General features: G+C 40.5%; 1 protein-coding gene across 5 annotated transcripts in view; it reads right to left on the minus strand.

The window, feature by feature from the left end:
• PDE10A (phosphodiesterase 10A) overlaps window positions 1–18,718 on the minus strand; it is a 293,855-nt gene that overhangs the window by 64,645 nt on the left and 210,492 nt on the right. For 4 of the 5 annotated variants that reach the window (XM_047734525.1, XM_047734528.1, XM_047734527.1 and 1 more), the window contains exons 6-10: window positions 10,659–10,799; window positions 8,057–8,212; window positions 6,545–6,595; window positions 5,501–5,559; window positions 3,585–3,636 (exon numbers count right to left, since the gene is read on the minus strand). In XM_047734525.1, coding sequence (XP_047590481.1) covers window positions 3,585–3,636; window positions 5,501–5,559; window positions 6,545–6,595; window positions 8,057–8,212; window positions 10,659–10,799 — 459 coding nt within the window. The remainder of the gene's footprint in view (window positions 1–3,584; window positions 3,637–5,500; window positions 5,560–6,544; window positions 6,596–8,056; window positions 8,213–10,658; window positions 10,800–18,718) is intronic. The other variant, XM_047734526.1, reaches the window with a different exon arrangement.

Here is an 18,718-nt window from a genome sequence, read left to right on the forward strand (position 1 = left end):
CGACGGCCGAGTTGAGGGATGGTAACAGACTATGGCCCAGGAAGCATAAAACTTTACTATTTGATCCTTAACAGAAAAATGTCTGCCAGCCCTTCGTTTAGAACATGTAAGATCTCCGTAACCCAAGAGCCCTCAATAACTGTTTGAGGGCGGATGAATGACATAGAGTTAGGAAGACTGATATGGGAGTGCATTGTTGGCAAACAGAAGAATCACCCATCTACTCTGCAAACTCAGGCCATCCCGAGTCATTAAGTAATGATGATGATCCTACACTCTTAGAGATTACATTATGAAAAGTGGAATTTGCAGCCCTAGTGCCTAGGTCATGTTAATTGCTTAATACTTTGGCATAATTTACGTTAATATTTATAAAGACCTGAATGGAATGGATGATTTTTCTACAAAAAGGAAATGAATCAAGGAGTTGGAAAATCTGAACAGAACAGAATCATGAAGACAACTGTATAATTGCCAAAGAATGATCCCCAAAAAGGCCTCAGGCCCAAGTGATTTCAAGAATGAATTATGTAAGAATCTTCAACAAATAAATTCTCATCCAGTTTACAGTGTTCTATGTTCAGAAAGAACAAGACTTTTTCAGTTACGTTTAGAAAACCTGCCACGCACTGATATTGGAAATTGACAAAGACGCTATAAAAAAAGAAAATCATAAACCGATTTACCTTGGAAACAGAAGAAAACTCATAAATAAAAACTTTCAGCAAATCCAACCTAGGAATAAATCAACACATTACAATATCTATACCCATATCCAAGCCTCTACAACACCTGGCTTTGAACACCGACAGGGCTCGCACCCGGTAGACGCACAGGGCTCCCATGCAGACTTAACTTGCCTCGGGACCAGCGCAAAAGCAGCAGTTTGAAAAGCTCCTAGAATGTATGTGAAGGAGAATCATTCACTAATTTGACAGTGTCTGCCAGATGAGCAGGAGCCTTCTGGGACATCAAAGCGCTGGTGGGTGTCATTTTTGCACTTCCCTGGACCTTGCCAGTGCCGGTGGGCAACGCTCCGGCCCCGCATTCTGCTGTGGCCGTGTGAAAGCTGGAGGACGCTCCCCAGCCCAGTGCTCTCCCTCAGCCTCGCTAAAGCTGGTGGGGTGTATGCAGTCTGCTCAGGGGATGCCCCTTGATCGTCTGGCTCTGGTGGCCGGGGAGGTGGTGGGTTGGCTAGCATTCCCGGGTCCTATAGGATTGTAACAACTGGAAAGACCATTCTGGGCGGGCTACTACCACCAGGGCAGTACACAGACACAAACTGAAACACACCCCTAGTTTTCCTGTGAAAAAGGCCTATTTACTTGTCCTGAAGCCTCCACCTGAGGACCAGACACAGGTTTGCCACACACCAAGAGACTACACAGGAGCCATCTGGGACAGCAGGGTGGGGACACCCTCTCGGTGCTCTCTCTTGGTGTTGCTACAGCTTGCTGGTACCTCTCAGAGAGCAGCTCATAGACTTGTCTGGACAAGTTCCTCAATGTGTACGCTTCTCCTACCTAACTTCTGGGCATGTTGTAGGTTGCCAGCAGACACCGTTTAACTTTTCCTTCTCTTCCTAATTTGCTATGAGTGCGCAGTTACTGGGTGTTGAGCAGTATAAAATTTTTGTGTGTCATTATTAAAATGATGTAATTTTTCTTCCTTTACTTAATTAGAATAAGGAATTATATTACTTTATTACTTACTGTTCAACCACTCTTGCGTTCCTGGGGTGAATGCTGTTTAGCTTGATGTAATCTTTACTCCTGGATTTGTTGTTATTATATATTTTTGACTTTTGCATCGATATTTTGCTCAAAGGCTTTCCTTTTTTCTATCTTTAGATAATACTGGCATTAGGTCGAAAAGCTGGATGGCAGCCAGCACTGGCGAGAATGTGGGGAAACTGGAGCCCGTGGGCACTGCCAGGGGGAAGTAATATGGTGCAACCGCTCAGAGACAGTCCGGCAGTTCCTCAAAAAGCGAAACACGCACTTATCATAGGACCCAGCAATCCCACTCCCAAGTATTAACCAAAACAACTGAAAACAGGTATTCAAATAAAAAAAATGTATGTAGATGTTCAAAGCAGCACTTTGCACATTAGCCGAAATGTGGAAACAATCCACATGTTCATCAGCCGGCGGAAGGATGAAAGTGTAGTCAGTCTAGCCGCACAACGCAGTCTGACTCAGCCATAAAAAAGAGCGAAGTCCTGGTACTTGTCCCGAGTGGACTTTGATAACAGTGCGCTAAGTGCAAAAAGCCAGGCACAAGAGGCCACACATTACCTGATCTCTCTTATGTGACACGTCTAGACTAGGTAAATCCACAGAAAAAGAAAGCAGATCAGTGGTTGCTTAGGACTGGGGAGCTGAGGGTGGAGGGAGGGAGGAGGACGGAGGCGTAAGTCGGTCATGGCCAAAATGATATGGAGTGTCACTTTGAGGTAACGAAAATGTTCCTAATTGACCGGTGATGGTTGCACATATCTTTGAATATACTAAAAGTCACTGAATTGAATACTTTAAATGGATGAATAGTGTGGTATGTAAATTATATCTCAATAAAACTGTTTTTAAGAAGATAATACTAGTCAACGAGTGTTTCCTATACTCCTCGTCAAACCATGTCAATTCGTATATTTATATTTTTACAGTTTAGTGTTTTTCACTTCTTTACAAACTTCTTAAATTTTGTCATAAGCAAGAAAATTATTTTTTACTATGCAATTAAGTAGGCTTTTTCATCCAAATAAAACCATCAGTAAAACTAATTATATAAGGAATGGGCTGAGAGCAATAAAGAACTCCTAATGTTATTAATTCCCTTCCTAAACTTTGTCTCCACAAGACACAGAGCATATCACACTTTATACTCACCTGCCATGATATCAAAGAGAAACACATCAGTGCGTACCATGAAGCCTGGAGATAAGCCTATGTGCCTGTAACTTATTGCAAAGGGTCGCAATCCTCTGAGCAAAGACCAGGAAAACAGGAAGGAGTAAGAACCCGAATCGAAGCGCGCAAAGGGCAAGAAGGGTAGTAAGCAAGCCCGACCCCTGTGGTGGGCACAGACAGGCCGCTCTGCCGGGACCCACTTCTCTAATGAGGTCTTGTCAGAGCACCAGGGCAGCAATACAGGAAAATATGCATAGAAGTCCAGTTCTTAATGGCTTTCAGCTGCAAGTGCTTATCAGTCTGCCAGACAGGAGTAATTAAGATTAAAACCAAACAGAATGGACCTTAAGATGAAGAAGAGTCAGTTGGGAGTTCCTAGTGTAGTTGGTATGCAAAAGGTATTCCGCAGAGTATAAGAGGGAACTAAATGTCTTTTCAAAGTATGGCTCGCCACTGAATAATGAAAAACTCAGATATTTTTCCAAAAGTTATTCAAGATGCCTCCAAAATTAATCAAAAGTGACAAATCAGAGCAACACCTCCACTCACTAAGCACTGTCTTCTCATCGTACTTAACACAGCACATACATCTAATACCTGAAAATATTCTACCACATGTTAGGACACGAATCTAAGGGTTAAATACAATCATTTTCAAAATAAAAAGCAACCTACCATTATGTGTTCAAGTAGAGAGTCTATTGCGACTATGTTATCAAAATATGTCCTGAAAAAAGGAACATAATAACTGGTAATTAATCTAAATAACACAGAACATATTAAAATAAATACATTTCCCATTTTTGCATACATTTAAGCAAAAAATGTAAAGATATATGTTGACTTCTCTCCTTCTGTGGAAGCAACCAATAACATTACTTTAGGGAGATGAATGAAACTTTATCATTAACTTTGGTATGAAGATCTCTAATTTCAGAGGATGAATTAAGTAATTATTTTACTGGTAAGTACCTATTTTGAGAGAAAGTCTGTAGCATTTAACCAAAACAATGAAGGGATAAAATGGGGCTCACCATATTTAATATTTTCATGAATATCTGAAAAAAATTTAAATTTGCTAAATCTTATTAATATAGTTAAAATGTAAATTATCACGGAAAAACTGGAATGTTAAAATGTTAGTGTAACTGTACTGAGAAAGCAATGGAATTCATTTGAGAAGAAACATCAGGATACAAGAAATGTTAATAGCCCATCGACTTTGCACAAGTAAATGATATATTCATTATTATAAATAGCAAGTAAATTTTTTGGAGATACATGGCACCTACATCAAAATGTCAACCTGATAAACAGATCAATCAGTAAGTATGTATTTCAGGGACTGTGTTAATCTGGGATCTATTGGCAAGGTACTGCTCTCACTTGAGTTTCCTGCGAAGTTAGCAAGGTACTCAGAATTAAGATAACTTAAGGGCGATAAGCAATGCCTTTTGTTGAGAAGACAACACTTCCCCTTCAGCCTGGGGCCAGCAAGACTTCGCTTCATCTGTGCACTGAGGAATGCACAGCAAGGAAGATGGCAAAGAGTGGCTGTCCCCTGGGGGAGGCTTACAGGGATCCAGCTGGACTGTGAGGACTCGCAAGACTGTCAGATACATTAGCAAAGGAAGGCGCACAGCTTCCCTCTCTCTGTGCTCCGAAGTAACAGTATCATGTGTCCCAGAGACACAGTGTAATTCTCTCTCAGGGACATAGCTGGCTTACGGGGTCACATGAGAGCATTCTCACTCCCATGCTTCTCTCATTTCGTATTTCAAGAAATACATGTAACACAAAGCAGCAACTCCAGGCTAATTAGGGATGGGATTATAACGCTCATGAATGGTAAGTTATAAGCATTGCCAAAGTGATCTATGAGAGAGAATACGGTCAGAGCTGCTGCTGGTGGAAGAACAGGTACGTATTTCCTCTATTAACTTGCCAGAGGACGTGACCTTGAAGTGAGCACAACCTGGGGCATTACTCTAGATTTCACCAATTCAGTAGATGGGTCACATCTGTGGACACTCTTCCTTGTAGCAGGCAAAACCAGTTATGAACCTCGAAAGTAATAAACATCTGAAAGTGCTTTCACTGCCAACCCAAGGAGGTTTTTCTAGGTCAGATTTTGGGGAAATGGAACATTTTCTCTAAAACGATATCTGAGCTGCCATACATGGGAAAATTAAAATAATAATATTGATAATATGGTTTACTTTACTGACATTGTAGATAATGCCAGAGAGGACTTTTTGGAAAGTAATAAACTAGAACATTTCCTCCTCTTCTACTGCTCTCAGTTTTCTCGTACAAAATAGAAATACTTAGTGTCTTTAACATTCTCCAGTGAGTCTATTTAGAAAATATACAGCAAACTGCAAATTAACATCATCACATACACATCCGGCAGTCCTTCGCTTGTAAAGTGAACACGGATGAGAACGTAACTTTCTGGTTCGAAACGTGAACCTCTCCTAGCAGACCACTTCCTGACGGCAGTGGACAGCAGTGGTCTGTCCCTGTCCGAGCCTGCACTTAGCCTGAACCCCTGAGCAAGCCCTACTGCAACCTGAGAAGCGAACACTTACTTGGACACATCAAGTAGGAAGTCATTCAGTTCCGTCTGCTTAGCAAGGCCTCTGCATACCTGCCACAGAAAATAACGGTATTAATCCCGAGAGATTTCCGCTTATTTAAAATAGCAATCCCTGCGTACTATTTACCTGATTTTATTTCAAAAGACATAACACAATTCCTGCGTATGAAGCAGTAAGGCTATCAGTGACGCGTCATACTTCTGCTGACATGCGCTAAGCTCTGCTCTCTGTGCTCTGAGTCACCGTCTCATTCACGGAGGCACACGGAAGCTCAGAGCCGTGCCTGCTCCGGAGTTACTGAGGGGCCAGCGTCCAGACCCGGATGGTCTGCCTCCAGCCGTGCTCTTTAAACCACTCCCCCGTGCAGAAGCGACACTTGGGCACAGACTGCACGTAGACCACACACAGTCGGCTCTGCGCGGTCCTTGCTCCTCATACTACCACCCCGCAAGTGTGCACGTGATCTGCTCCCATCACGCGCCCGGGTGTGCTGAAGCGGAAAACAAAACAGCAGTGACAAAGAACGGCAGGATACAAAGCTCCTGTGCCCCGGACCTTGAGGTCTAGTTGCCGGGAACTTTGATAAAGTTTGTGACCTTTTAAATTACATTGTATTTTCAAGAGAACCAGGTATTTTAAATTCGACCTGAATGTTTTTCCCATACCCTTTGGTTTAAAGGATGCTCCGATTTAGGAAAGAGAGTCATAAAAATGTACTATCAATGCTATGGCCAGTGGGAGACCACTCCTTTGCTTTCAGTGGAAAACAAAAACCATCATAGGACATATACCATTTATGGCACAGATGATTAATAATTACATATAAATATATAAAAATAATTGCAAGATATTTAAGGCAGGGAATAAGTGAATACAAGTGAATAGACACAAAACTTTAGAAATACCAAAATACCTAATATCCAAAAATAACACGTGAGGGTCACTTATTAACCCCCTACCCCGGCCCCCAGTGGCTGCACTTTACACAACTCTTCTCTCTTTAAGGGGGGCCCTAAGAACACCCCGAAGGCACACCTGCACCTGATGTATTGCTACTGAAGCCCAGGCGAGATTGGCTGTTGCAACCTAAAGAAAGAGGATGAAACACGTTCTGATTAGTCGCATGCAGACATCCTAACAAAGGGCTCTAGCACACACGTCTATGAAGAATTTTCTGAGGCCACTGAGTATGTGAATATTTTGCCAAACACGGAGGATCAAATAAGTACAACATTTCTCGTTTACATTTCCTGCCTCTTTATAACTGAGTTTAATGTTCTCGCTCCTCTTAACTTTGGATAAAAAGCAAGATGAATTGCTTAAGAGAGCTACCATCCAATGATTTTCACATAAAATAATTATTTTCCAGTTTAACAAAAATACTAGTAAAATGGCCTCAACCATCATCCCTTTACAACGATGATATATTTCTAAAATTTTGCTGACAAATTCTCCAACTACTAGCTACTCTGCTTCTCTTACTATTCATTCGCTTCCCAAACATTCACCGGGTGCCTCTTGGGTACCAGGCGGTGCTCCAGGTGCTAGAGACAAACTGCTCCCACCCCGTCACCTTCCAGAACAGCTTATGGGGGGGCTGAGGGAGAAAGACAAGAAAAAGAATATGGGAAGTGCACAGGGTTCCAGCCGGTGACAAGGGGCTCCAGAGAAACAAAGGCACAGTGTGGAGATACACGAGGTGTTCAGGGAAAGCCTCCTCCTCCCTGACACGGCGACATGTGAGGACACTCCTGAAGGAGGCGGCTGGGGAGGGGACAAGGAGGATATGCACAATCCAAGCAGACGTGGGGGCAGACGCAGAGGCTCTGTGCAGACGCCAGTCAGCCTTGCTCAAGGGCCCAGTGTGGCTGGAGGGAGGGCGCAGGGCAGGAGTAGTACAGGCACAGACAGGCACCGGGGCATCTGTATACGGGGAGGGACGGATCTCATTTCAGGACCAATGAGCAAATTCTGATTCAGGGAACAGTGCATGGAACTCACTGTTTCCAAATGTGATGCTGGAATCTTAGCTCGGGATATCCTCTAGGAAGAGGACATTTTTAGGAAAACACAGACAACCAGAATGTGAAAACTCTCCAAAGTCCTCCTCCTACTTTATTTGACTCACAATATGGCACAGTTCTATTTTTACGGTTAGAATGGATTCTTACTAAAATAAGTTACTATATTTCTAATTTAATCAGTTTTCTCTCCAAGTAACTACAAAACAAAAATAAAGGTTTTTAAAAACCATCAAAACAGGGGCGCCTGGGTGGCTCAGTGGGTTAAGGCCTCTGCCTTTGGTTCGGGTCATGATCTCAGGTCCTGGGATTGAGCCCTGCATCGGGCTCTCTGCTCGGCAGGGAGCCTGCTTCCCTCTCTCTCGGGGCTGCCTCTCTGCCTACTTGTGATCTCTCTGTCAAATAAATAAAATCTTAAAAAAACAAAACAAAACATCAAAACATTGTTAAGCACATGGTGATTTTAAATATTCATTCATTTATTAGCTGAACAACACTAACGAGTTCCTCAACCGGCGAGCCTCACCTCCTGGTGGCTCATACAGAAGGCTTCTTTGCCCCAGTGCCGATACAGCTCGAGGACGCCGATCAAATCGCCAATGGCAGTGACAATCGGTAAACAGAGCACCGACTGGATGCGAGTCCCCGACTCCAGTCCAGTACCTCTCGGAAATCGCTCATCCTGAGAAATCCAAGGAGAACAAGACATACGTTCAGTAAAAGAGGTGGAATCGTTACGTTAGGATGCTTATTTCTGCCAGAAATTGCCTAATACTTGTAATGAAAAATGGGCAGCCCTTTCCAAAGGAAACCCAGATGACGGCGGACACCACATGCCACATTTAAGGAAATGCTCATCCTCGGCAACTTGGTGCCCACTGCCACATGCTCCTTTACTACTTCTTTAACCCTGGGCAGGAGAATCCAGCTAACCTGGAATACACATCAATTTCACGAGACAATAAACGTAATTATGATGGCTAACACATATTTAAGCATCACCTTCTACGTGCTGGAACTCTTCCAAGGGCTTTACCGGTATATAAATATCATATGAAGGAAAATAAATATAAAAAATGGTTTCTCTTGGGCGACTGGGTGGCTCAGTGGGTTAAGCCGCTGCCTTCGGCTCAGGTCATGATCTCAGGGTCCTGGGATCGAGTTCCACATCAGGCTCTCTGCTCAGCCAAGAGCCCGCTTCCCCCTCTCTGTCTCTCTCTCTCTGTCTGCCTCTCTGCCTACTTGTGATCTCTGTCAAATAAATAAATAAAATATTTTTAAAAAAATGGTTTCTCTTCTATTTTGAAGGTTAGAATAACACAGAAGTGTATGTTAATGATAGTCATTCTGACTGAATCTCAAAGGCTCACATGAAGTATTCAAATTATCCAATAATTATCAATTACTTGTGAAAAATGCAATTGATTCTTTGACTTTTAACTTTCTAGCTTAGCAAATCACTCAAAGGAAGACAGGGAAATTCAATAAATTGATACCAAAGCACCATTCTGTTTATCTGATTTCTGTTTTCTGTAGGAAGCTTTTCCTAAATCAAGAACAGTACAAATATATATTTGCAATTTACAGATCTTCTGAAAGCCTGCATATACAATGGAACATTTTCAAATGACAACTTGTATAGTATCTACTTTTAATATTTTTAAAAATTGAAATATAGTGACATATGACATTATTAAGTTTAAAGTATAAAACTGTTGATTTGATACATTTATACATTGTAATACAACTGCCATTGTAGTGGTAGTTAGCATTTCTATCTTGTCGAATAATTATCTTTTTAAAAAATTTTATGTGTTTCTGGGAAAGAGAAAGTGCACACAAAGAGGGGGCAGGCAGAGGGAGAGGGAGAGAGAGAATCTCAAGCGGACTCCGGGCTGAGCAGAGAGCCCGATGCAGAGCTCAGCCTCACGACCCTGAGATCATGGCCCGAGCCAAGACCAGGAGTCAGAGGCTTAACTGACTGCGCCACCCAAGTGTCCCCCATATCTTATAATAAAGATCTCATCTTTTAGCAACTTTCTTCATCCATAGCTCTATCTGCACAGATAATTAGTGGCAAAACCAGAATTAAAACCCAGCTCTCGTGACTCCCACTTAGCTCCCCAGAGCAATGTCATCGCACCTCTACAGTCACTTGCATGCTTGTCAATTTCGAAGTCTAGGCTCAGGTAGTCCCATCTCATCACAACGCTCACATACAGTGTGGAAGACCGTCACATTGCCCACACCCGTGTCCTTCGTCAGTGTCCTCCAGTACTGATCTGGGCTTGCTTATGTGATTTCCTTTGGCTAATGCAAAGTGAGTCAGATGAAAGCAGAGGCTTGAAAACTCATTTGCATGTTTCACTTGTCCTCTGGAATCTCCCCGCCATCATGAGAACATTCCGGGCCAGCTTTCCTTAGGGGTCGGGTGGGGAGGTAGGGGACTGATAAACACAGAGAACTGAGGCTCTCAGCGGCCAGCCAACTGCTAAGTGACGGCCAGTTCAGACGCATAAGCAAGCCCAGCTGAATACAGCCCAATCAGCAAGATGGCCCAATGCACAGACTCATCAGAAGGCACGGGTGGTTGTTGTAGGACCCACAAACCTGGGGTAGCATGGTACACAGCATCCATAGCCATCTTGCTAGGATATATAACACAGAACAGTGATCATTTAGTTTACATCAATATAAACATACATTTTATGATTAACTGTACTGGTATGTGTTAAAATAAGAACTATTCAAATCGAACTCTCAGTGGGTATATAAGATATGATTTTTTTTTTTAAGATTTTATCCATTCATTTGACAGAGAGAGAGAGACCACAAGTAGGCAGGGAGGCAGGCTCCCCGCTGAGCAGAGAGGCCGATTTGGGGCTCGATCCCAGGACCCTGGGATCATGACCTGAGCCGAAAGCAGAGGCTTTAACCACTGAGCCACCCAGGCGCCCCAAGATATGATTTTTCTGAGGACAAATTTTAGTTTACATACAAATTCATTTATTTATCTGTATCTTACTCTAATGCTTTTATAAAATGGTTTGAATCTTAATATCAATATGATACATCATCTTTATAAAATACTTCAGGTTACAAGTGTCACAGAGTAAAAAGCCATTTACCCCAAGGATGTCCTCCACTAGCAAGGTTTTTCTGGACTTGGCCACGTAGGCAGAGGTGGTGGTACCCTGGGCAATGGGCCCAGCAGGGATGAGCCGGGGTTTTCCTTCTTTGATTCCAGGTGGAGTGAAGACGCACAGACTCTGGCGAGAAGAAAGAACATGTTTTACAGACCTCCCTGTGCTCGGCGCTACAGGACGACTCCTAGATACTACTTATCATGAGCAATAGTGAGCCAATGAAGAGAGACAGGAAATGAGGAAAGTGCTTTGATCGCACGGGTATGTGAGGTGAAATTCTCTCTCACATTCCCGAGAGGACACAAAATACAGGGTAGATACAGGACTTCAACGAATGCCTCGGCAGAAAAAAAACTCTTAAAATAGCTTCCTATTTTGATATAGAGGGAACAATAAAATGGAAAAAAAAAAGTTGTCCTTGGAGTCAAGGTACTGTCGAGAAACAGAAATCAGGCCCAACCTCCCAACCTCCCCTAGAGGCTGGACTTACAAATCTGGAGACGGGATCAGGGACTACAAGTCAAATTAATTTCGTTATATTTTTCATTTTCATTAAAAATCTTTTTAAGATCCAATAATCCTCTTAAGCTATACATGTTCCTACCAATACTTGCTATTACTAAGCAAATTTATTGCTTAGTAATAGCAAAAATCTAAAGTATTTTGGACAAAGCTGGGTACATGTTTCCCTTTCCAATGATTAGGTAGAGAAGGTAAAATCCTGAAACTATTTTAGGACTAACTGTTTTTTAAAAATATGATCAGTTATTTTGACTAAATCCAATATTTTAAATAAATTGCTACTAAGTAAGAATTGCCGATCAAAACAAATCACCTAGAGATTGGGGGCAATATTTGAGCATAACTGCATTAGGACTACCTACTTGATTTGAAAAATATTAAAGCTCAGGTAAATTCTCCCAGCACTTTACTCTTCAATTGGACTGCTGTAAGTTAAAGTCTGAAGACCTCTGAGGCAGTAAGATTAGATAATCCTCTCAAGCTGTGTTCCTACTAATACTTGCTATTACTAAGCAAATTCTAGCTGAAAGCACGGAGTTGGCTATAGTTATACACTTAATAGATAGATGCATGGTTTTCAAGCTCTATAATGTCAGTATACCCTTTCTTCCTAAAAAACCTTCCTATCACAGTAGAGTAAAGCCTAGGAAGGAGGTCCATCAGTCAGCTGGGAGTGGGGAGATGGGAGGGAAGCAGAGCATAGGTGCACCCCCAGCTGCTTTAAATAAATCATCATTACTTAGATTCGAAGCTAAGTTCAAAATATTTTATTCACACATATATCTATATTAGTTAGGACTACGCTTACACAGCATTTGTAATTAAGTACAATCAATGCCTATGGGAAATACATTTTAAAGATTCTTTTTAAGAGATTAAGTTAAAAGTGTTTATTCTGCTTTAAAAAGATCTTTAAAATGTAACTACATAGAAGACAGCAAAGGAAAATTTCACTGTATTTATTTTCAAAGAGCCTAGAATTCACGTCACCAGTTTTAGAGTTACCGTAGTTCCACTACCACCAATACGCGTATGGTGTAGATGAAATTGAGACTTCGATTAGATGTAGTGTCTGTCCCCGCCACAGTAAAAGTCAGTGAGCCACCCTCTCTTAGGAATGAGGGAAGAGCAGAAGAGTTGTTCCAGAACAGGAAGAAGGAACGACTGCAAGAAAAACACTACAAAGGATGTGGTATATTTAGCCTGAAGAAAAATCAGAAATGATAATGATTTTCTCAAACTCTGAGAAAGTTAATCACAAGAAGGATGCTTTCTTTACCAAAGACGGAATGTAGGAAATGAGCTTGAACACAACTGAGTGGTTTGCCTCCCTCCCACAGAGCTTCCCAGGACCGTGACACAAGGTAAACTCTGGGGCAAGCTCCCAGCAGCAGCTTTGGATTTTTTTTTTTTTTTTTTAAGGATTTTATTTATTTGACAGAGAGAGCGGGCACAAGCAGGGGAGCAGCAGAGCGAGAGGGAGAATCAGATTCCCCGCTGAGGGAAGAGCCCGATGTGGGGCTCGATCCCAGGACCTTGGGATCATGATGTGAGCTGGAGGCAGATGCTTAACAGACTGAACCACCCAGGCGCCCTGAAAATTTTTTTTTTTTTTAAATAGTCTTTGGCTTTGTTGTTTGAAGATCTACAACAGACATCTCTTTTGGATGACTTTGCTATATGCCCTTTAGAGCTAGATTTAATAATATCTACAAGTTATAATTAACCTTCAAAAGTCAATAACCTAAGAATAGCTAATATAATCCTATATTATTAAAAGGTCATATCTGTAATATTATAAAATATTTATTTATCCCTTCTATGTAGGGTTTCTATCGAGGCATGAGAAACACGTAGCAAACACTGCACCAAGGGTATATGGAAAGCTATTCTATGTGTTAAGCTTGCTGACAATAAAAGGTTTAGAAATCTTTCAACTGGTTGATTGAATCTGAAAAACTTGTAGATAATAGTTACCAAAAAATTAAATAATCCTTTACTGTGGAAACTTTATCTTTGTTTTACCAATTACCTTATGATTTTTTTTCATATTTATCAAATAGAAATGCTTCCAAATGACGGCCAGAGGCGAGTGCTCAGAGTACTGAAAAATCATCAGATGAAGGCCAAACGCCCAGGAGGGAAGGGAAAATGAGGACCGACCCAGGACTGACCCCTCTTTCTGACGTGGTTTCACCTTCTCCCTCTGCATCAGTGCCTTCCCATTCTTTTGTTTCTGTGTTTTACTCCATACAATTCCCTGTGCAAAGGTTCACCATGTAACATCCATTTCCGATGGAAGATCAGCCGCTGGTCTGAATCCCGTGTTCAGTGATAGCACGCGCTGTCGGTCATGACCTTTGCCGCTGACCGCACTCAGCAGCAGCGATTATCGCAAGTGGAAAAAATCAGTAACACACCTCTAAATTAGAGGCTGGATTTTACATGTACCCAAGGGATGGGGAAGTGTCATTAAGCCCACCTTTATCTACTCTCCGGAAATCATCAGATGGACAGCTGTGTACTGAACTGTCACTCCTTCGTGGTTAAGCTACCACCGTCGCCACATACTCAAACTCTGAGAACACTTGGGTGTTTCCGAATTCTCAGTGCTGTACCGGTCAGTCGATCTGTCCACCACACTGCCTGAGTGACTATAAACTTGTCGTACATTCTGTGACCTGACAAGGCAAGTCTTGCTTCAGTTCTTAATGTTTCAAAGTAATCATAGTTGATTTGATAAGATATACTTTGCATCTTTCATTGGCAAAGGGGCTGCATTACTGAATTAACCTATAATGGGTGTAAGTAAGTACTAGGGAAACTTACAAAGGAAAAGTAGCTTTTATTTTTTGTATTTATTTAAATTCAGTTAATTAACATATAGTGTATACTATTTTCTGAGGTAGAGTTCAGGGATTCATCAGAGTAAATTTATTTAAAAAAAACATGATTTTTGACATAAGGGTTTTTCCTGGGATGTCCAGATTATTAAGATAAAAAGCAGACTATTTTATAGGAGGGTGAATGGAAACTGCTTTTTATCAAACATCACCACACAGTATTTTAGAATGTATTAAGACTACTATGCATGTACTTACATCATTTATGTATAAAAATGCCATGTTGAACTGAGTCTCTAAAATTAATTCCTGATCTCACACTGTATCATCTATGAAAGCTTTTATTAGCACAAACATATTTTAGGGGGGGCTAGAGATAAAAACAACTAAAAACAAGGAAAACTTCCAAAGTTTCAAACCTCAACCACCTCTGCTCTTTCCAGAGGAAAAAAAAATCACCAGCATTCAGAACATGCAACTTGATCAGTCCTGCTGTTGGTCTTTCTCTCATCTGAGGGTTCTCACAGGGGCTGACTGTTAGTCCTCCACTGCCGAGGACCGTCAAAGAGACCGGCCATGGGGTGCGGAGGGGACAAATTAGCTTCTTCAATTTTTCAAAGAAAACCATTATGAACAAGCCAATATTTCTGGAATAACAGCAATTTTTAATATTTATTTCTAAGGTTAGGTAATGGAAAGTAGGCAAGATTGGTAACAATCGTCATAACCAGTAGGCTGACTCAACGAAGCCATAAGAAAACATTCAAATTACAAAAAAGCAAATTAGCAGAAAAAGATGTGGTGGAAAATGAACACTAGAAAAGACTCAGAATTTATTGAAAAAACATGATTTTTTGATGAAATGGGAAAATCTGGTTCACTGACATCAATTAAATAGGTCAGCTTGTAGACATCATTCTGATCTTCCTTCCCATAAACAATTCAAAGACCACTTTATTAGGAAACTTCATTTCTTGTATTAAAGGTTCAATTCGCAATCAGTTAAGTTTTAGAAATTCTTTAAAAGTCTATCATTTAGGCTTTCCGCTGAGTTATTTTTCTCACAAGACACTAGATGGCAGTGGACAGTAAATGAATTTAGATGTATGCAGCTGGCCAGGAGCAGCTGGTCCCAGGCTCACTGGGACTTTAAAGAGAGAACTAACTCTGCATGAGCCTTGAAAATCAACCTACTGAAGTTCATTGTGCAGTTGAGGAAAGTCATGCAATTACTTTAAAGTACTTGCTATAAACTGGTTTTTAACACCAATATACGAAAAACTATATAAAAATTTATGAGTTTGAAAGGTTTTCAGCTTTTACAATCAACTCTTACAGATAACATGAGAAAACTCATAATGATACTATTATAAAGTATGTTATGTATCAGAGTAAAAGACCAGGTATGAAAGAGAAAAACTGTATAAACAGCAAAAGTTTAATTAACCAAGATCTTAGCATGGGAAAGATAGGTTGTTTTTTTTTTTTTTTTCAACAAATATTTTAAGAATACCTCACATGCCTCATTACGTTGGTCTCTGCTAAGGGCCAGGACATACAAATACGCTACTTCCTCTCCTAACTAGGGATTTCTCACAGACTGCTGCTTCTGCCTGAGAAAGCCCTTTATCTCCCCTTCTTACCTGTGAAGTGAGAGGTCTTCAATCATCTGCCCAGACAACCCCTGCTTCAATAGAGCTAATCATCTGCCTTGCTTGTCAGGGGAGCACCCGAGCACCCCAACAAATTCAGTGTCCCAGAACACCTTGGCTTCCTCTCCATGTGTACTCAAGACCCCGCACACTGAGCTGCGGACTTCTCCATTTCCTCTACTGGTTGTACATTCTTTGAGGACAGGAATGGTGATTTGTTTTGTTTTTTGTAATCTTCGTATGCTCAGCAATTTAGCATAGCTGTTTAGTATACAGCAGGTATTTTAAGTGGTTGCTGAATGAAAAACATGCATGACATAACATTTAACCAATGGAAGTTAAATTAAGATTTAGAAAGTTTAAACATCTTTGTCCAACTCACAAAGTGGTGACCTAGAACTCACATGGGACAATTCCAGAATCATTTTTTGGGAAGTGGTCCTTCTTCCAAGCTCTGAGACAATGCACAGGAATTCTCTCTCTTGAAGGACGTGCCAGCGGAGTGTGAACAAGAAAAGCACAGGCAAGGTCTAATGAGGGAAACTATTCTGGCTCGTCACTGTTCCCAGGGGCAGCCAACGGCCTGAACCAGGTTTGTACACAAAAATCAGTCTGAAATATATGTCCTAGTGGCTTTTAAAAAAGCTTTATTTTAACACTGTTTTTAGTTTCTTCCATTTACTGGTCCTATTAGGCTTTCTATGATCATTTGCATTCAACGGGACAATATATATTTTATATTATATATTACATATACATTATATATTAAAAAACTGTCCATTTTGTCTAGATTTCCTACTTATTAGTGCAAGCATCCTCTTATAACTTATCTTCATTCTACTTATTGCTGAATCTTCTAAATTATTAAACATAAATAATTGTTTTCTCTTCTTTAGTAATACGTTAGCAAATAGCTTATATCTGTATAGCCTTTTTTTTTTTTTTTTAGATTTACTTACTTATTTGAGAGAGGGGGGGTGGAAGAGAGGGAAGTGGAGGTGCAGAGGGAGAGAGAACCCTCAAGCAGACACAGGGCTCGATCTCACAACCCAGAGATCACAACCCGAGCCAAAAGTCAGACACTCAACTGCCCACACCACCCAGGTGTCCCTACGTCTGTAGAGTTTTCAGATTCTCTTGTTTCTTTTTCTAAGTGCATGGATTAAACCGTCAAACCCCAAGAAGGCAGAGATTTTAATTTACTACCGCCCGCGTCGCTAGTACGTGAACACTACCATGTAGTCATACCCAGTAAGAAGGTGCTGAATTAATGAATTAATTTTGTCTCTTATTTATTAATGCATCAAAAATGTATGTAAGATGTTTAATACTTCAAGAATGTGGTTTTCTTCTGTGAACAACTTTGTCCAGAGCTTTAGCAATACTACAATTCATTTTTGTAAATATTATACTCTCAATATCTCAATAAAGAGTCACATTACACATTATTTATGTTAATTCCGTTTTTTAGCCATTATGGGGACCTGAAATTCTTAAATGGAGGCTAAGTGCATCAAAGTGGGTCTAACCCAAAGAAGAGAGGGAAATCCATGTTGGTAAGTCCTAAAATTAGGTAGATACATTTTTTGGATAAATCTACTCATTGATACTACTAACATTCTCTGAATTGTATTTTTGGTCTGTCAATCCTAAAATTACTATTGTACTCTTCTGTTCTTTTTTTGGGGGGTGTGTTTGCTTTACAAATTCTGGCGCATCAAATGTTTACGGCATAAACTTCACAACAGCTCTGCCTCCATGCAGACTAAACACTTCACAAACGCCAAGTGACCTCTGGCTCCAATTTAACGCTTCTATTCCCCAAATTCAACTTCATCATTGATCTTGTGGCACTTGCTCTCCTTTTGTTTTCATTTTTCTGGAATAGGTTTGCTCCATCTAAAATTACCTTTTAAATTTTATTTTTATTTTTTAATTATTTATTTATTTGAGAGAGAGGAAACACAAGCAGGGGGTGAGGAAGGGCAGAGAGAGAGGGACAAGCAGACTCTCCGCTGAGCAGGGAGCCTGATGCGGGCCTCCATCCCAGGACCCGGGATCATGACCTGAGCTGAAGACAGGTGCTTAACCGACTGAGCCACCCAGATGGACCTAAAATTGCCTTTTTATTTTTAACTACTCCTGAGTCCTTTGTTTATATGTGTCTCTATAAAATAGAAGACAGTTGTGGGGTTTTTAAATCTAATTTAAGACTTTTTTCTTTTGATAGCTGGGCCCATTCTACTTACAATTTTGTTGTGACATATTTTTGTAAGGAGTACCACGATCTATTTCATGTTTTATTTTTAGTGTTTTAATACTACTTAGTTTGTTTTCTATCTTTTTCTTAACTTTCCATGTTTTCTTTAAATGTTTTTCTCTCTGGTAATATTGATGTGAGCTTTTAATTCTACCAGTGGAACTTTTGATATATTAAAATACTATTTAAATTCTATTTCTTTTTTTTTTTTAAAAGATTTTATTTATTTATTTGACAGAGATCACAAGTAGGCAGAGAAGCAGGCAGAGAGAGAGAGAGGAGGAAGCAGGCTCTCCACTGAGCAGAGAGCCCGATGTGGGGCTCGATCCTAGGACTCTGGGATCATGACCTGAGCCGAAAGCAGAGGCTTAACCCACCGAGCCACCCAGGTGCCCCTAAATTCTATTTCTTAATGCATCAATTTGGAAATCATTTTTGCTGATTCTTATTTATGAAAAAAGAAATTAATCCTTTTATAAGAATTTTATAATTCCTCCCATCTGTATCTTAATCCTCGATATTTTTGATATAGACTAAAAATTTTATCTCAGTCCACTTGGGTTACATTATTATATTTTTTTCATGAAATCATATATATTCTGTTATAAGTGTGAGTTGTTTGAGGCTTTATAATTATGATTCAAAGTCCTGAGGTGATTTTTGAAAAATATTTATAAATATAATATGCCACCTTGTATTAAGAAAATACACATGTATCTGCTCACATGGGCCTATATACATATATATACACATATACATAATATT

The sequence above is a fragment of the Lutra lutra genome, chromosome 6, assembly GCF_902655055.1.
Source record: "Lutra lutra chromosome 6, mLutLut1.2, whole genome shotgun sequence".
Lineage (NCBI taxonomy): Eukaryota > Metazoa > Chordata > Mammalia > Carnivora > Mustelidae > Lutra > Lutra lutra.